Raw genomic sequence first — 21375 nt, 5'->3', positions numbered from 1 at the left:
TTAAGAAATAAAATATGTCAGAAGAAAATGTTTTTGTATTAGTTGAAGTTTAATAATTTCATCTTTAAATTAAAATTAAAATTTTTGGGGAAATGACATTCAATAGAAAATTATCGAAATGTGATGAACAGAGCGATGCAACGTTTGTGAAATAGTATCTGTTATATGACTATCGAAATTTCAGCTTAAAAAATATTTTGCTAAAGAAACCAATAAGGCCAAGACAAAAAATAGGATTGAAGATTTCGGCAACCATTAATCACAGCGAAATAGTTAATAGCAAATGGCGGTTAGTTATTTATATATTAAAAATAACTTGTTACTATTACCAGAGAGCTTTACTTTTAGATGAAATATCTTCATTCTCTGTATTCTCTTCCAAATTACTTTGTATGATACGCCATATTACTTGCTTTTGCCAATTGTGCTTATGAATTTCAATACGAAATGGTATGCACGCTCTTCATATAACCCGAAAAAGTTAAATTAGAAACTATACATTATTATTAAATTGCGTGTTATTTGAAGGTTTCCCTTATTTCAATTGAGGCGACTTTTAAATCAATAATCACTCTGATAGTATTTGAGAATTTCCACAATTTTAATTGAGACTTGATTTGTTCATAAAACACTTGTTGCCTTCCATATTACCTTCGATTTTTTAATTTTCGGAATGTATTAGCGTAAAAGTCTATTAGAATGTGCAATCAGCATAGAATGAAACAACATAATACAATAGAAAATCTTTTCTACTTTCTTATGAATGAAATTCAAAAGTTTGTAGAAAATGATAATGCTTCCTTTTTGGAAACAAAGACGGGTATTTTTACTCAACTATACTAAATGGCGGTGTTTAAACAGTTTTATCGATCAAAACAGATAAATTTATTCTTATTTATTTTAAACACTGTGCAAAACTTCCAACGGAAGCGATACAGATATGATATATGATATAATTGTCATAAAATTGTGCGATTCTTTTCATTCAATATTTCTCTCTTGTTTCTTTTAATTTGTTGCAATATGTTTCATCATCACTGGGTTCGGAAACGGAAACAATTCTCCTAATTTATTTTAAAGGCGATGCAAAAATTCACTCGGATCGGATACTCTGATTGATCTTTCACACAGACCGCTTTCTTCCGAATTTGTGAAATGACGCCACTGTTTTTGATGAACGCGAATAAAAATAGTGAGCTCGCACTTTAGTACGAAAAGTAGCGTTGAACGCAAGCATCAAAGATGCCGGGAGAAGAGCTTTTGGCAGATTCCCTTGCCATCACTTTGTTTTTTGGAATAATCTCTCTTTTCTGTCTTTATTGGTAAGATCATGATGTTCTCAGTAATTACTTATTTACGAGCAATGCTTACGGATTATATATTGCCTGTAAATTGCGACCTATATAATGCAAGAAACGCTGCACAGGGCTTACTATTGGATCAGGAGCGGCTAAATTTTTCATATCAGTGCATTTTCTTTTTAACGCAGTACTTACGTTATTTCTATTTTTACTTGCGTTATTTGGATAGTTAATTTGGCACTTTTTGGAAATCTGCTATATTTTTCAGAACAGATGTTTTTTTAATATTCGTTAGATCGCGATAAAAATTTGCGTGATATACACTCATTGGATTAAAATCTAAACATTTTAATATCTTTTGTTTTTATATCCTTTAATTATAATGAAGGCCGTCTAGAAAATTTCCAATTTTGAGGTTTTATATTATTTTCTATTTTACTCGTTAATGCTTAGCGTCGTATTTACAGGACTTTTCCGTGTCTAAATCTAACACGTTCCATGTCTTATGTTTAACTTTGTCTTACAGAAACAGCTCGTACCACTCATTAACCAGATTGTGTTTTTAATATATCGTTTGCATTTTTTGTCTTTGTTTCTTTGATTCATTTTGAGTTAATGCAATGAATGCGAAAACGATTTATGTATTTCGATATTTTATTATATTTAAAAAATATTTTAATATATATCTATAAATAATTTTATCCAGATTTTTAGTTAAAATTTAATTTTATTCTTCATTTTTTAATATCTATACTATTGACATAACTAAAAAAAGAAATTTGCTAAAATCTAAGCATTAATGAAACTGAGCATTAAGCTCTTATTTCCATGTTAGATTTAATATGAAGCAGCATCTTAAGTAATCACATTACACGAAAATCTTGCAATAAAACCGTATTAGAGAAGCATCGAGCTATGAAAGAGTTTCTTTTGAAAAGAAATTCGTGACTTTCTAGGGAATGACGTTTCTTCTTTCAGGAAATGTTGCAATGATGATGTGTTAAAAAAGATTGTTCCATACAATTCATTTTATTTGGTAAATGTAATAAATTATCTTATTTATTTTAAAAGCTATGCAAAATTTTCGTCAGTTATTATGTAGCAATTTAAACTGTACATTCAGGCTTATTTTTTTCTGCAGATGAAAATTATTTTATATTTTTATGTTAGAAAAACAAAACAATTTTGTTTTTCGTTCTTAGGCGTACGCTGCAACAATAAATGAAATAACTTTTTTTTATTTACTTGTTATCTATAGACTCGATTTTTATGTGCAAGTATCATACAAATCAGAAAAATATTTTTCTTCCCAAAAGAGAATAAAACGTTGGTATTTGAATCAAAAGCAGAAACTGTGTTTCCTGCAAGCACTAAAATGTACGGAGAAGAACTTGTAATTGAACCTAGCGGCATCATACTTTTTCTTGTAATAGTTTTCTTTCTATCTCTTTATTGGTAAGAGCCAATTTTTCATAGGAATTATTTTTTTATAATTAAAGTTGTTTGTATATAGATATATACCAGCCATCTTTGGCGATCAGCTGGCTCACTACCATTTTTCACTCACGACAGTTTTTAATAAAATTCTTTAATGCGTAATTTGATCTTAACGGTTCCTTCAGTAAAATATTTTTAAACTTCAAATTTTGATTGATGTGGATTTGTACTATTTTCCATATTCCACATCTCGCCTAAACCTTGAATTTTAAAATAAAACGGGAGATAATTAAACTCCAACTCATTGTCTTTGCTGAATCGAAATATACTTATAAAATTTATAAGGATGATGTATAATAATCTATAGAATTTTGTCAATTGATTCAATAAAGATTTAGTGCACTGCAATAACAAATCTAAATTTCATACTTAAAGAGCAATCATATAGTTTTTTAACCCAATTATATTGCAGAAGAGAGAAGTTTAGAAATCTGAAGCTTGGAAGACTTTTCTTCATCATTTACTTTGAAAGATAGCCCTTATTTCTAATTGCAATAAAGACAAAAGAAATTCAAAAAATTTTATGAAAGACTTAGTTTAAAAAGAGACTTACTCGATATGAAAAAAAAAAAAAATCTTTCCTTGGTAAATAACAATTCCGAAAAATCCAGAATAAAACATTGTATAAAAAATAAAAGTGATTTCAATTTTATTACAACAAGGAAAAATATTATCATAAAATATGCATAAAAAAGTTTTTTTGTACAAACTATTCGAATTAGGGAGAAAAAAAAATTACAGCAACTAAACTGTAATGCATAGATAAGAAAATTCATTTTTGAGCTGTAATATTTTTGAAATTGTTACAGAAAGATGTAAAAAGTTCGATCAATTTTTAATTAATTAAAATTTCAAGAAAGAATATCTCAGAAACGTGCGTTCTCATCCTCCAAAGAATGAGTAACAAAATAAACTGTGCTAGGTTCAGCGCTCCGTCCGTCAACACACGGAAACACAATTCTCCTTATTTATTAGTAACAGAAATATATGTCAGTTTCGAGAGCTTTTTACTTCGAAACATTTAGATTTTTATTATATTAATGCACAAAGTATCATATACATTTTCTATATATGTAAACATTCCCAAAAATGTTTGAATATTTCAAGAATGTTTTGAAATTTTAGATTATTTCCCTTTCAAATAAATGCCTTTCTGTCTCATTTATAAGTTTTTTTAAGCAATTACAAATTTTATGTGCAATTATGATTATTATAACTTTTAGATATTCATATATATGTTTAAATCCTTTAGAATATCCCACAAAACTGTTTTACTAAATATTGTTTTAGAAACTGGACACAATTCACATTTATTTAAAATAAACTATTTTCAACTAAGTAGCAATTAGGTATTGCACTAAATTTTTTTTATTTTATTCATTTAAGAAGTGTATAGAAGTTTCTACTTTCGTATAAATTCAGAACAGAATTCGGCCCTTTTCCCCTTCATATGGAATCCCCTTGTTCAGAATTATTAATAAGTTTTCTTCAAATTATGACACAGTAGGAGAATAATTATAATCCTGAAAATACTGTTTGAAATAAGAAAGTCACTGTCAATGCATGGATATTGCTTTAAAATATTTTTGATTGACTTTCCTTTCGAAATCCAATGCACTGGCAGAAGCTTCGTTGGACGCTTTAGGAACATAATAATCCATTAAAGAGTAATTTGTTTATCTCTTATTTTTCTTAGTTGGGAAAATTTGGAAAGAGACAATAATAACAAATTAAATCTTGGAATTTGTTGTGCTTTACCGTTTGCTTCACTAATATTTTATAATGAAGCATATTGAAGTGATGAAGTAGGCCTGGTTTCAGATGCCGCTTTGAATCAGGTTTAAGAGTATTTTGAAAGATTTGGTTAATTTTTGCTTCTGTATAAAATTAAAATTTTTGGCTGGAACTATTTTAAAGTATGGTGAATTAAGGGAAAAGGACCATTGAAAGGCATCTTTCCAAACAATAAGACCGTAGACAAATGATGACTGGATTAGGATGTCTTTTGAAATCAAATTCACCATTGGTTTCTAGTTACATTTTCATATTTTTCAATTTTTCAGGTTATTTCTCACATTTTGTGGAAAAATATTATCATTTTATTTTTCTCTCTCTGTGTTTGAAATGCCAGTTCTCAGATTCGGAGAGTCGGAATATGAAATTTCTTGCCTATAAACATAATTTGAAAATACTTTAAAATTTCCTTCGTATTCTGCAGTTGATTGGCTATTTTCATTATGTAGCAGATGTAATGAAAAGTAAAATTTGTTTTTGAACGTAATGCAACGCACGTTAATACAAAAACTACTTGAGCTACGAAAACAACATCAAGTGAAACGCAGAAAACGTTAAGTTTCTTTTGGTATGCTTTTGGAGTCACTCCATAAACTCTTGCCGTAATAGTCCCTTATAAATTAATAAAAATCAATGGATTCGATGAAATGAGCAGATATAAAAAGAAGTCATAAATGATCCCCTGAATATGTATTCTGAATAAAATAAAGATTAGAATTGGAAAGTACACTCCAAAAATTAAAAACAATTCATTTGAGAGTATTAAATTAAAAAAATAAAATAAATGGTCGCATTTATCGTCAGATTATAGAAATATTTCTAAGAGTTTGAATATGAAGCTTTTGATGCATTTCTTCTTCATTTATATTTTATGTATTTTAGTACTCGAATACAACCCAAAAATATCTGTTCTGCTATCCGATGTTTAATTTTTTGCAAATTACAAAAATCAAAATCATTAATTAGTTATGAAATATATTTTTAGACTTATTTCGTTTTTCCGAGTAATAGTTCTTAACAGCAGTACCAATAAAAAAAAGCAAACCCTACCAATTTAAAAATAGGGCGCAAAAGGAGAATAAAACCAAAAACTACTTAGACATTTGATGAAAACTTTTTCATAAAGTTTCAATGAAAACCCACATTCCTTAAATTAATAAAAAATATTCTTATTCAAGAAACTCATCGAAAACAAGGAAGATTAATTTCTTAAGCTTAAAATCATTTTTTTTTTATATTGCAGGTATTCTATTAAAGACTTTGATTATTGGAAGAAAAGAGGAATACCCTATGTTAAACCTGTCTTACCTTTCATAGGTACATCATACTCGCTATTATGGAAAGTATGGTTTTTTTATTTCTATTTTTATACTTTTATATAAGATTGCTCAAAACAAGCCGAATCGAAAGCAGTTTCCACTGTAACTGTAGGCCCCTCCCCTCCACAATCCATATAAGTAGGCTTTCGTCTCTCATTCATTTTTGTAATGTCGCCTTACATTTTGTCTTGGGCTTGCTTTTCGTTTGGCTTATTTTAAAAAAAGTGAAAGTCATCTTTTAGTATGGCTTAATTGTAAATATAATTTAATATGCTCCTTTGATGTTGTTTCAAATAATTCTATTCTACCAAATATAATTAATCAAAATGTATTTTCATTTGTACATGTTGAGACTGGGCAAACTTAAAAACATCGTTGGCTGCTGCACATTTACGAATTGTGTTAATTCAAATAACAATTAAGTTCAGAAAGTACTTAATTTTCAACTAGAAATACATTGCAGAAAGTTATCTAGTAATTTCTTGGTCTTTACGAACTGTTGAAGTTATTTCCACAATAAATTCAAATTAATACAGAATGAAAAAACACTATAACTCTAGCAAGGAAAAAAAATGAGGCGGTTGTGAATTTGGTACCTGATATCCATATTGAATTTAAAATCTAATCCTTCGATGGTTATATTTGTCTGTTTATCCGTGTAAATGAGTACAGTTAATTTCAAATTCACAATAAGTTTCGCATATAAAATTAGAAACAGTCTTGATATCAAGTTGGAAAATTTGTAAGAAATTTTAGATTAATAAGTTGATGTATTTTTGTGCGTGGAAACGCGACAATTCAAAACCGCACAAACTTCCTAAATGAAACTTAACCTGTGATCTTTGTCCAATTATGGATCCAATCGATAACAGAAACAGTTCTAAAATGCATACTCGATTTCTTTTTTCGAATTACAATGACACTTAATACAAAACAAACTTTAACACTTACCAGCATGCAAATAATAACATAACTAAAACTGCCTTCGATCATATTAGAAAAAAAAATGCACTTAATAGGCAATGAGCATTATAGATGGGAAGTAATAAATATGCCATCAAACTTCAGACACCGTATCCAGAAACAGAAACGAAAGATTAAGTTTTCAATCCAGTTGTGACAGCTATATTTTGCCGAATTCTGAAATGCAGGCAAGTGTCGCTGTCATCAGAAAGAACTAAAGAAAGCAGTACTGAAAGTCGTGTGTGAGAGAAAATGTTAGTTAAAACGCGAAGGATACAATATGTTGTGGCCAACCCTTTCATATAGTTTATGTGTTCGTTTCGTTTCTTTCCCCACATTACTATTTGTAAATAACTGTAAATATTAAAAATATTCTACAAAACAAGAAAAAAATTTAAAAACGTGTAAAGGTTTAACATTTTAAGTTTCCTTTAGACAAGTATTTTTAGGATTTCATATCATATATACTCCTTTAAAATCTGACGCTTTGACTGTTTTTAAGCCAATAAATAATACAAACTCAATTCCTAGAAAGGCATATTTGCTTTTAGAAATGAAATATTACTTAGTTTTTTCGAATCCCCTGTCAGTAGTATTAAAAGCAATATTTCAGAATTTAAGCGAAATTTTTTAAACATATATCCATATTATTATAATTACGGCTTTTTAAACGCTTTTTAATAAGCTATTGCTTAATAATTTCACTTAAAGAAATGGCTTGTTAAATCAAATATCGAGATCTTATAAATCGTATGGTTTATGGATTTTCTGTATTTATGACACAGCAGTGCCTTATTCGTGAAGAAGAGGTATAACGCAATTATATATAAAAAATGCTATAAATCATCTAAAATAATAAGATCATTTTTTTCTGCTTATGTTTCGTCATAGTTAGGAACGAGGAAGGGATTTTACGAAGATGAGTCAGGTAGATCAATATCTTTAAAACTTTGAAATCTTTGCACTCGAGATATCTTTGCAAGCATCATTCTAAACAAAAACATATTTTGATGTTTCTTGATTTCGATAGTTAGCAACAACTTTCCTAAGAAAAATACACTGACGGAAAAAAAAATACGAACACCAAGAAAAAATTATTGTAGAGTAATGAAATTTGGACAATGCATTTGTCTAGTTAATATGTTTAATTGATTAAATTTTCAAGATCACAGGTTAATTTAAACTAAAGAAAATGCATTTCAAATGTGAAATGATGTTACATTAATAGTCGGTGTATTTTCCAGAATTTTGAATGCAAGCCTGCAAACGTGCATGCATTGTGTCATACAAGTCCAAATGTCACTTTGTGGTATGGAGTTCCATGCTTGTTGTACCTGTTATGTCAATACTTGGACGGTAAGTGCCGGGTGTGGATGATGCCGGAGTTGTCGTCCAATGATATCCCATACGTGCTCAATTGGATACAGATCTGGTGATCTCGCAGATCAAGGTAACATATCGACACTCTGTAGAGCACGTTGCGTTACAACAGCGGTATGAAGGCGAGTATTATTCTGTTGGGAAACTCCCCCTTGAATGCTGTTCATGAATGGCAGCACTACAGGTTGAATTACCAGATTGACGTACAAATTTGCAGTCAGTGTGTTTGGCATAACCATGAGAATGCTTCTGCTGTCATAGGAAATTGTTTCCCAGACCATGACTCTGAGTGTAGGTCCAGTGCGTCTAGGCAGCAGACAGTTTGTTGCAGGCGTTCCCCTGGCCTCCTTCTGACCAACACACCGCCATCACTGGTACCAAGACAGAACTTGTTTTCATCAGAAAAGACAACAGATCTCCATTCCGTCCTCCAATGAGCTCTGACTTGACACCACTGGCATCGCAAACGGTAGTGGCTTCGAGTCAGTGGAATGCACGCTACTAGGCGCCTGGCTTTGAGCTGTCCTTGAAATAACCGATTTCTAACAGTTCGTTATGTCACTGTGGCATCAACTACAGCTCGAATTTCAGCCGCAGACGCAGTACGAAGCGCCACAACCATCCCCCGAATACCGCGGTCTTCCCTCTCAATAGTGCCACGTGGCCGCCCGGAATCCGGTCTTCTTGTGGCAGTACAATACCTTCATTACTGCTTCCAACAATCATGCACATTGGATACATTCCGGCCAAGTCTTTCTGCAATATCCCGGAAGGAAAATCCACCTTCTTATAGCCCTATTACACGACCTCGTCCAGACTCCTTGAGCAGTTGATAGGGTCTTCTTCGTCTTCTTAAAGGCATTCTTGGCTAACATCAACTCAACACGCCAAATTTCAAAGATAAATAACGTTCACGAACTTTACAGCACGCATTTAAAGCAAACCTGATATGCAAATTCTGAATAGAGTTACTAGCACTACACTTATACGCGAAGTGTGAAATTTGAATCGATGTCATGTTTCAGATCCCGGAAGGAAAATCCACCTTCTTATAGCCCTATTACACGACCTCGTCCAGACTCCTTGAGCAGTTGATAGGGTCTTCTTCGTCTTCGACGCATACCAAATTTTGTTTATCTAACACAAGTCTTTCTTGGTGTTAGGATTTCTTTTCCGTCAGTGCAGTTAGAAATTGCAGATGAATTTTAGGATAAAAATCAACTTACGAAATTATATTTTATACTTCTCGAAGCGATAAATTAAACTTTTGCATTTAATAAATAATAATGATTTTATTAAATTAAATAACTTTTGCATTTAATAAATAATCTTTGCATTTAATGAATAATTATGAATCTAATTAACTTTCAGAGTCCAAAGATTTGATCGCCTGAGCAAATTATCTAATGAGTCTTTAGAGGCGTTAAATACATTAACGCAAGTCCGTGCATTAAAATATTAAACCATTTATTGTTTGGATTCTAATACCCTCCACACTTTTGTTCATGAGTTAGGGTGGGGTAAATTGGTCAAAACAGGGGTGAGAGGAAAGATGAAAGGAGGAAATGTTTACATTTAACAATAAAATAAACTCGGATTACTCGCAGACTGAATTAAAATAATACGGTCAGAAACAACACAATATTCACATAAAAAATTGAAAAAAAAATGAACAAAGAAGTATCTAATAAGGCGAAAATCAAGGTAAAAGAATGAAGAAGAATTCCTTCCGCGTCTCTCCCCTTAATGAGCTAGAATCATCTAAAAGTGGTCGTCTCAGAATACTGAAACCAACAGTAACTCAATATTCTAAATAAATATGAATAAATTATATAAATATCACAAATGCTGAATCAAAAGAACTACACATTATTTAAATAATATTTAACATTATGCAAATTCGGATACTGAGGGGGGGGGGAATATATCAAGGAAGGAAATAAAGCTTCTTGGGTGTCATTTCAAAAACTTCACAAATGTTCAAAAATTGTACAAACCTTCTAAAAATTGATCTTAAATGCATTATATTATGATATTAAAAGTTACGATGTAAAATTAAAAATATTGTTATGGAAAAATCCTTCTTTTGAGTGTAGGCGAAATAAGTCCAACAGCTCAGTAAGGAATAACGTCTTTTTATTTCATGCGCATACACAGTATCGAAATACAACCGAAGCGACGCAAGAAAAGCACTTGCGGTAAACAACAGCTCACATACAGCAAACAACTATTAAACATTTACAAGAGCTCAAAGCGCTCAGGAAGAACTTCTGAGAAACTCAGAGAGAAATCAATATTCTAAAAACTAACTTCGCTCAATTCAGCTGACTTCAACTCTATGTCTCATTGTTTTATAATTTCCATGAAAAAAGCAAATAAGATTCTAGAAGGATATCATATAGTCTTTCCTAATATGCAATATCCATCGAGCTACTAACTTAAGGTACAATACGATTCCAATAGTTTCTAGAAATTTTCGTTTTTATATCCAAAATTGTCAAGTCGTAAAATGGGCGCCAAGGTTGGGGGTCACTGATCCGGTGGCCATTACAACTATCTATAAAACTCTCTTCTTTACCTGAAAATATTTGTGAAGGGAAGTAATATTACAAATTCGTAACATTTCTACCCTCTGCAGAAATTAATGTCTAGCTATTCCATTACCGAGATATGTGGCCAATAGCTCGATATAGAGCCAAACAATTGATGTGAATAATTTTTGGTTCGGTGTTCGGGAAACTTCCAAACTCTGTTAATGGCACTGTTACAGTTTCTTGATGATAATATAACTTTCTTCGAAATTCTGTTGTATCATTAAGCTAAGACCTGTCTGTCGCTTCGAGTTATACATTCAGACTTGATCACTCTCGTTAAAATGGTGGTTTGTTGCTCTAACATCGCAATTAGTCTTTATTCGTGCACTTGAAATATCAACTCTCCCTCTGTCGTCTAAAGATATCACAACACAATTGTGACATTCGACTAAAAAGTATATTCAATGAAGTCCATCTAATGACTTATGGACGGATTTAATCAATACCTCCTAAAGCACGGAGCCTGGAATGAGTCACCCAAAGAAGTCTGCCGATACCAATATCTTAGCGGGGAAAGTGAAGTAGTTTCATGCTTTTTCTATAGTAAACACATCGTTTGGCTGTTATAAAATATTGGTCCAATGAAATATAAAGCATTTTTATCTTTATAGTATTTCTTAAAATTCAAAAAAGATTTTTGAAATTTTATTCTAGCAATTATATTAGAAAATATCTATAAAATGCATCATTTGAAAGTAGTTATGAAACTCTCATTTAAGAATATTCTGTAGAATTAATACATATTATTTCTCCCTTTATTTAAAAATATGAACATGCATAAGATAATTTAATAGTTTAATTTAAAAAAATTCATGAAGTTCTCACAAGAAGAAAAACTCAAAATTAAACTTTAATAAATCCTATTTGCATAATTGTCATGATATAACTTCTCTCATAAATCTTAAAAGAAATGGTCATGAATAGGAAGGTTTAAACCATTTTATTGAAAAATATTTTTGCATGAAGTATGAAGCTTTCACAAGAATAATTAATTACTATTTTAATCAGCGTTAAGGGTTCTAAAACATGTTAAGAAGTTCTAAAACATTAAGGGTTTCTAATTTTTTCTAGCAATTCTAAGGGAAATTTTATTCTAGCAATTATATTAGAAAATATCTATAAAATGCATCATTTGAAAGTAGTTATGAAACTCTCATTTAAGAATATTCTGTAGAATTAATACATATTATTTCTCCCTTTATTTAAAAATATGAACATGCATAAGATAATTTAATAGTTTAATTTAAAAAAATTCATGAAGTTCTCACAAGAAGAAAAACTCAAAATTAAACTTTAATAAATCCTATTTGCATAATTGTCATGATATAACTTCTCTCATAAATCTTAAAAGAAATGGTCATGAATAGGAAGGTTTAAACCATTTTATTGAAAAATATTTTTGCATGAAGTATGAAGCTTTCACAAGAATAATTAATTACTATTTTAATCAGCGTTAAGGGTTCTAAAACATGTTAAGAAGTTCTAAAACATTAAGGGTTTCTAACATTTTAATGTCTTACGATAAATTTTGAAAATAAGAATTCGAAAAACTGTATGACAAGAAGTTATGTTTTTTTTTTTTTTTTGCTTACATATTCAACAAATAAATATAAGCTCAAACGCGAGTAAAGCTGCTACTTTATTATAAATGAATGATAAAAGTGACTGCTGTGAATAAATGGCTCATTTCCCTTAAAAATCATAAAATGAAATGTAAAAATAAAAAATTTCTTAGGTTAATTCTGTTACTTGTTAATAAAAGGAATTCAAACAAAAAAAGAAGAAAATTTCAAAACAAAAATTTTTGCTTAAACTTTAGACATGCAAAAATATTTTTAAAAAAAGACATTTAATATGAAGTATTATTTAATAAATTTTATGCTCTGTGGATTTCAGCCCGCACACCAAATAGATGTGGAAAGATACAGAAAACTAGGCCCAGTCTATGGGTAAGCATATTATTTTTTAAGATTTTTTTTTTATAATATAAATCATGACGAAAAATCATCACATTATGTATATAAATATTTTTTGTTTTGTCATTCATTTAGAACATACAGATTTTTAAAAAAATAGAAATCTCAATTTGTAACTTATGGATTTCAGGATCGGCGAATCTAAAAGTTTTGAAATTTATCAGTATCAGCAGATTTATTTTAAAAAAAGAGTAATAATAGTTATAAATCAATGAATCAAAAATAGACACCGTTCATTATTTATAATTAATTATAACGAATTAAGTTAAAAATCTCTGAAGAAAAACGATTTCTTAAAGAAGATTGAATGTCTATTTATTCAAAGAGTCATCTTCAATTTGTTGACATTTATATGAAATTTTCAATTTTTTTAGTTGCTAATACAGTATCACTGAGCTGGAATAAATACATAAGTTTGCTGTTTCAAAGAAATGAGTGCCATTGAAATGGATTCGAGTGTTGAAGGTTTGAATGCTGACGGAAGATTTTTAATTCTTTTTTACATTTTTTGTATACGTAATACAGAGAAAGTGCTGTAATTGTCAAAAAGGCAAACTCGAGATTTTGACGATTCTCCCCTTTTCAGACCTCCCGAAGTCCGGAAAACACATTGGCATCATACCTGTTTGGCTGTAAACGGATAACTAATCAAAAATTTAAGCTGGAAGGCTGAAATTCGTTATATGGAATTATGGCAAAATTTGAAGATTTCTATCCAGTTTTGAACGAAATCCATTCGCATGAAGTCTGTCTGTCTGGCTGCTCCAGCACCAGTGAATTCGATAACTACGAAACGCAGAGTTGGGTAGATAAAATTTAGTACACACGTTTTAATGTCTGAAATATATATAATTATCAAACTTTGAACTAGATCAGTAGATAAAGTTTAGTGCACAGGTTTAATGTCTGAAATATATATATTTATCAAATTTTGAACTATATCCGTGAAGCGATTGTTCGTCTGTCGGTCTGTCTTTTCCTTTGCATATAAACACAGTCATTCATACACGCAATAACTTAAATGAATGGAATTCGGTATGTTGTCTTGTGACTACAAATCTAGTTTCGTTCTAAATTTTGACGTCAATGGACCGGCAAAAAAGGCTTCCAAAATACATATTCTAGCGATAGATTCAATGAAAATGTAAATTCATGCCAAATATTTATATTTCGTAATTTTCGTTCACCAATGCCAGGCAAGGTATTCGTTCACCAATGTATTCGTGGCCTTACCTAAAGCCTACCATTTTATGTGGGGTAAGGCTTATATTGGAGAGTATACGAGAGAATTTTGCTTCCTGATATCTATCAAAAGTGAATAAATTTTCAAATTTAAAATAATATTTTTTTTTACCAACTTATATATTTGCATTATTCAAGATCATAATTCTTTCATAAACCCATTTATTTTCTTTTTTACTTGTAATTAGTAATCCCCCCCCCCAAGAAAAAAACGCAGAGTTTCTTTGCATTCCTCTTTGTTTAATTAAATGATGTAGCGGATGCATTACAGTGCTGTAATGCAACAGTATGCAGCTGTAATGTTGCATTACACTATCTTCTTTTTTGGATAATAGACACGATATTTGATTAGGTACGCATCCCAAGTGCACTGCGATTGTTATTAAAAGGAGATGAGATGCTGTTCCTTTAGGTGTGCGCGCTTTAATGCCTTGTCTTGTTTTTCTCGTGTTTTGTGTGAAATGTGATCATTAAAGCAATGTTCCCGAAAACATATGTCCTCCTTCTTCCACTGCACGGATAATAATGATCTTCAATTCCACCACAAAGCATTAAAGCCTGAATTTTTTTATTACCCCGTATTATATGATATACAGAACATTTCTTTCACAATAGAGCATTGGCTCTTTTTGGTGAATGGGAGAATAATTATGTGTATATATATATATATATATATATATATATATATATATATATATATATATATATATATATATATATATATATATATAATATAAATGGCGCATGTAAAATACTAAAATATGAGGTACATCGATATTAACCAGAAACGGAAAAAAAAAAGAGCCAAATATTTAAATAGGACAAAGAATGAAGAAAAATTAAAACACTTTATTATGTTTCACGAACTTTAGATCTCTATATAAAGTATCATTATATAAGAAAGTAAGCCTTATAAACCGCAAAGTGTTTTTTTTATGTACACCATGTAATTCACTAACAAAAGGTATACCTTCCTCCCAGTGCTTTATCGACTCTGTGTTTTTTTCTCTTGTTTTTGTTTCCCTGCTGTGATTTTAGAAATATTTTGCATAGGTAAAACTTATGTAGCTCTACAAATATGTAAGATTTAATTTAGTTTTTTAATTGATTGAACTTTAATTTTTTAAATTTCATTTAAATGATTAATATTGTTATCGAGAAAGATGGTACTGATAACTTGCAGTAGTATGAAAAGATGGAGCTTGAGTCTTAAAGAACCGATCTTTTGCAGTGCCCCCAGACAGTCTGAAGTCATTGATCATCTATTTCGTTTGCTTGCAAAAAATGTTTGTTTTCATCTGAATCTGGTCAAAGAATTTAAGTTCCTTTTCATGGATTGTGAAATCGTTTCGCTAAAATCAACACTTTTCCCAGTGATAATATTCCCGGAATTTCATTCAAGAGTGTTTTTTGAATATACATAAAACAAAAAAACAACTAAGCTTTATATTTTGAGCGCTTTGATTTTAATTTATGGATCGTTAAATTCAAACAGCATTTCATTTCTTTCCCTTTACATAATTAAAGAACTTTCGAGATCTTTTTGATGGCAGGAATACTCTAGAATATCTTACAAGCATTTCAAAAATTCCAGATCAGTTTGGAATTGAAATAAAATTCTGTAAAATTGCAGAATGATCTTGAGTGCACCGAAATATTTTTGAAATTTTCAGGAAGTTCTACAAAATTTAGAAGTGCAACCACAAAGAATGCCAAATATCTGCTGCCACCTGGTTGGGTTGACAGGAATATTGATTATTTTTCAATTTCTTAAGCGAAAATTGATATTGATTTTCCAATGAGCATCTAATTTTTTTAAAGCATGCATCTAATAGTGATAAATATTAAAGCCTTGATTTTTCTTAATAAAATCATACCTGTTCAGTTTATTGTACGCATGAACCTTCCTAACATTACATTACATCAAATAACAATACATCAGAGCAGGTTTAAAAACATAACTGTACAGTTTATTCATCTTCTAATTTTACGTAACCTTCTCTGGTTTTTTCATATTTCTCAAGTAAGTTGAGAAGATAATATACATAATCCTTTTTTCAGCTTTTAACAATAGAAGAAAACTTTATAATTCATTATTTAATGAAGCAATCAAAAGAATTGTTGAAAATTAGGCAATATTATTTTTTTAAAAGTCAACTTTTATGAAAAATTACATATAAATGATATCAAAATAACTTTTATTTAATTTCACGAGAATAAAAAATAATTTTAATGCACTGATATTTCCGTTAAAGTGGAAAAACATCAGAATCCTTCTTAATTTGTAATTCATTAAAATAAAAAAAATTGTTACATCCCCACTTTTGAAAGTACTTTTTTTGTCAAATCTAATTGGAAGAAGTGTCAAACAATCTGGCTGCAGCATCTGACAAACTCTTTTGCTTTTGTCACACACACACACACACACACACACACACACACACACACACACACACACACACACACACACACACACACACACACACACACACACACACACACACACACACACACACACACACACACACACACACACACACACACACACACACACACACACACACACACACACACACACACACACACACACATTATTGGAAGAGAAAAATAAAACAGCAATTTTGGAAAGGTTCTTCTGGTGCAAAAGCAATTTCTTCTGGAAAAGAAATGAATACATTGAATTTTATATAATTGAATACATTTCAATTATTTCCTTCGGTTCTATTTCATAGCCATACAATAATATTGAAAGAGAATCCATAATATTTTCCTTCTCCTTTTTTATAGATTTTTCAATATTTCATGTGAATAATCTGTAGGAAATTATAGTTAATATGGAAATGAAATTCAGATTACCTCTGGTTTTAAAATAGAATAAAAATCAGGCATTGGTATAATTTTTCCAAAATAATTTTAATGCAAATTATAAGGATGTTGCACACAGTTGATGTTGCAAGCAAATTCGATTTAATAAGCCTGAAGCGCTTATTACTTTCATACTTGAATTGTTCATAAAAAATGAAACAAAATTCAATTTTGAAAAGTTTATTTAACAAAGTAAAAATGAATTTTATTTGAAAAAAAAAATGAACCAGAAAATGCTTGAGAAACTTTACATACATTCAGGAATGATTAAACACTAGCATTCATTTTACAGAGCTCCAACTTTAAAAATAAAGTCAATATTTAAAGATTGCTGAAAATTTTATTTTTATTTACGATTCTTAGTAGAAGGTACAATTAAATATAAATAGTAGATAAATTTAAAACAGTTTATTGTAATTTTATTTTTTTTATAAACATTAATATGAAAATGAGACTATTATGCTTTTTCTAGTTTTCTGATAAAGTAATTTTTTTAAATAATTTCTTAATCATCGTTTTTGTAAGAAAAATAGTTGCTTGCCTGTAATTCACAGTCTAAGTAGTGAAAATATAATTTTTGTTTGTTTAAACTAACGTGGGCAGATTAAAAGTAAGATTAAAATATATCAGGAGAAATGTCTGTTTATATAGGTAATTCAGGACAATAGTTTAGTCCAGAGAAAATGTCTAAGAAGTCTCTGAACGTTTCATTAACCGACAGATGGCAGCAGGTGATAAGATTTTAAATCTATAGACAGAAGATTTACTCATTTTTGTGAAACTAATTAGCGATTGTAATTAATGGATTTACGATTCAAAATGAGACACCAAATTATAAAATGGAATCAAGCAGTTTTTAAAAACGAATGAATGATATGAAGGAAACCTTTCAAGATTCTCAGCCAGGTCTAGATAATGAGATAGGCAACTCTCTAGGAAATCTCCAAAATTTGGGTTCCGAAATTCCGATATGTTCTTTTGGGATATTTTCTAATTCTATTAATTTAATATTTTTGTTTAATTTGCAAAGGCCATACACTCACACTGATTCAAATTCAAATAAAATATTTTTTTAAATGCTAAAACATTATTCTAATAATTTCACATAGTTAAGTTCTTTAAATATTTTTAAAATACATTGCTTAAAAAATACCGATTTAATAGTTAAACTATATTGAAATTGTGTTCTAAAACTCTTTTTTTATTGCTATAAATTTAAAATTGTTTCAGATCTGAGTTGGAAAATTTTTTATATGAGAAATACTGAAACAAACCCTCTGGATATGATCTTCTAATGAAATTTTTTGTTAGATTGTTAGAATTTTCTACATAAAACTGCTGACGCAAATAATTAAGATCAATAATAATAATAAAAAAAACGTGTGGTATAGGAAGTTAGAAACACATATTTAACATAGGTTTAATGTAATTCAGACTTACAACAGCGCAAAAAAAAAAAAAAGTTACACGATTATAAGTATGCGAAGCATACGGACGTCATATTCTTAGAATGTTCTGAATACTCCATCGGTTTGTTGTTGATCCGGCGACCAAACATACCTTTATCATATCTGCCGTTCTGCACAGACTTGTTATTGTTAACGCAACTGTGCTATTCAGCTATTCAAGTTTTGTATTCCATTGAATTTGCATTTCCCATTTCATCTGGTTGATAGATTTCTTTTATTAAATCTAATATATAAAAATGGATGTTTGTTCGTATTTTATGTGCAGCTATACTGTTCATCAGATTGCGATAAAACTTTGCCAACCTATTGCGTCCCCTTGCGCCATGGTTATAGCCATAGTGCAATCATTAAACTTAATATATAAAAATGGATGTTTGTTAGTATTTTATGCGCTGCCGTTCCCTTCATCCGATGGCGATAAAACTTTGCCACCTTATTGCTTTGAACCTAGAAAATCCACGTTTTTCACATGGCCATTTTTATGTTGGATGCTCAGGAGTTAGACAGCCACGAAATTTATTTGTTTTTGCTGAAAACAGGAAAACAAAAAATATGATCTACCCTAAAGCCCTTGAATAATAAAGTTAAAAAAAAAATAGGATGAATATTTTTTTTATACTTCTCCTTTATATATCATTCAATTTCAATGAATGTGTTCATTGTCGACAAGAGAATAAATATCATTCTTTCTGCTGTTACTAATTGAACAAGACAGTTATTTTAAATTTCAAACGATATTTCCAAAATTTTTTCCTCTGTGGCAGCAACGCGCCGGCTACCAGCTTGTAACGGCCATCTTGTAGATTGTACTTCATTTTCCATTGTAAAAACCTTCTAATGTTCTCTTCATCCATTGATGTCCATCGGATGCAAGTGTCGTTCTATTGAACCATTTGCAAATGAGTTATATTTGCTCAACGTCTTCAGATATTATATTGGAAATGCTACTTCGAGACACCGAGTCCTTCTCGTCTCCCATAACTGCAGCACTGCTGGATCTTCTTCTTCTTTTCTTTTTTAGTACTTCCCTAATGGAATTTAAATATCATTTCTATGATCGAATTTATGATTCTTGAAATTCCTTTCGCAGGCAGTTTGACGGCGCCCGTCCTGTGTTAGTAATTGCGGATCTCAAACTAGTTAGAGAAGTCTTGGTTAAAGAGTTTCCATCTTTCATAAATCGGAGAGTATCGGTAAGTACCCTACATTTTCTTGAAACCATGATAAAAATGAAGACAACGAAACTGTATATAGATTTTTCGGTAAGAGTTCTGTGAAAATCTCTATATGGTTTAAGAGCGAGGAATGCAATAACACTTGGTTCTGGCAATCTGAGAATTCGATTGCGATTCCTATTTTCTTCCAAATTAGGTCATGCCGATGTCCGGTCATGCTTTATCAGTTGCAGACTGAAACTGATACTCAATTGTGCTCAATACAAGCTGGCTGTCGGAATAAAACCAGGTAATCGTTGGATATCTGTTCTCGCATTGAGCAGAAACTGATAACTGAAATTAATACATATATGATTCCAAATGGGGATTTCACTTCGTCGGAAGAGGTGCTGCTGCCGATGACATTTGATTTTGACAATTATTAACGGGTAGATGAGAAAAAGAAAGTAAAAGCTTCGTTGATATAATTAGTGTAGGAGAAGTGGAGATTCACCATTATATGGGGTAAAGGGAATAAACTGAGGATGAAATACATAATACTTAAAAAACACAGCATCGCCGAGATAAGACAGTAAACAAAGCTATATCGACCTAATACTATGTGTTAGATGAGATCGAAGAGACTACCAATCGATATCAATTGAGTTTAAAAAATGGATATCTACGACCTGATACTCTTAGTCTGCATCAGTTTTGTGTACCTGATATTCTTGCGTACCTGATACAAAGTATCAGATTGAAAGAGTATTACCCAACCGTACTCAAATACGTTTGCCGCTCTAAAAAGTTGAAAGGTGGTAACTGATGAAACGTCAGTAGAGTCTATTTTTTAAATTTAGTTACGCTATGCTGATGACTTGTTTTGAAGTAGAATGAGAGATCTATAAAGCTTTATTAGATGACGAGGTTGGTATTAGAGCCCTTAGCTCTTCTCCAGGCTTTCATATAAACCTGGAAAGACACTTGACCTCAACCACCAGAGTTAGCCTAAATCACACTAGCGCACAGTGGCGAATCTTTGATGAAATTAGGTTCCGAACTTCGAACCTTTAATTCGAGATCTTGCTACAAAAGCACAGTGACCTCCTCCCCCTCTCTTTTGAGCAAATTACTAAATTTTTAAATTCTTTAAAAAGAATTTGGAAAAATTGAAGTCATGGTAATAGGTTTCTCTATTTTAACAGGTAATAACGTGACCACGTTTTCTGAAGCAAATAAAGAAGCTCAGTTATTAAAGCAGATGGACAGTAGTGATAAAAGCAAGCAGAGAGAGAGAGAGAGAGAGCATATCTTTTGAATAATTAAACTATATTTGAAATAAATATAAATAACAAAAATTATAGCTTGACTTACTATGAATCAATTCATATTAATTAAAAATGTTAAAAAAACAACAACAAGAATCCCTCGTTTTTTAGCATAATTTAGTTTACTGCACACATCAAATATCATTATACAATTAAGTTGAATTTCGTATCCAATATTAAGGCAACTAAAACATATAAAATTAAATTCTCTGAACGATTACAAAAGAAGACATTAAAGTTTGCACAATGTTCAAATACAACAATTTACTTTTTAAAAAATTAAAAGAAATCGCTGACTTTTTAAATTATTTTCTTAATTTGCTTTTCATCGTGAATAAGAATTCTGATTAAGGGCAAAATTAATCAAATTATATATCTCTATAAAATAATCTGTATGGCAGTTCATTATTTTATTCCTTTGAAACTAAATTTATCAAATCCTTCGGGGCCAAACTTCTTTCCGCTAGTGTGACGTGGAAGTTTTGAGAGGGAG

General features: G+C 30.4%; 1 protein-coding gene across 1 annotated transcript in view; it reads left to right on the top strand.

Annotated features, from left to right (window-relative positions):
* Nucleotides 1–1148: 1148 nt before the first annotated feature.
* The window catches only part of LOC129965908 (cytochrome P450 3A21-like), a 41190-nt gene continuing 20963 nt past the window's right edge, over nucleotides 1149–21375 (top strand). The window contains exons 1-4 of the mRNA XM_056080190.1: nucleotides 1149–1322; nucleotides 5836–5935; nucleotides 12745–12797; nucleotides 19491–19593. Of these exons, the coding sequence (XP_055936165.1) occupies nucleotides 1243–1322; nucleotides 5836–5935; nucleotides 12745–12797; nucleotides 19491–19593 (336 nt within the window). The 5' untranslated portion in view covers nucleotides 1149–1242. The remainder of the gene's footprint in view (nucleotides 1323–5835; nucleotides 5936–12744; nucleotides 12798–19490; nucleotides 19594–21375) is intronic.

The sequence above is a fragment of the Argiope bruennichi genome, chromosome 1 (assembly GCF_947563725.1).
Source record: "Argiope bruennichi chromosome 1, qqArgBrue1.1, whole genome shotgun sequence".
Lineage (NCBI taxonomy): Eukaryota > Metazoa > Arthropoda > Arachnida > Araneae > Araneidae > Argiope > Argiope bruennichi.
Note: the sequence above shows the minus strand (reverse complement) of the source record. Positions and strands in the feature narration are given on the sequence as shown.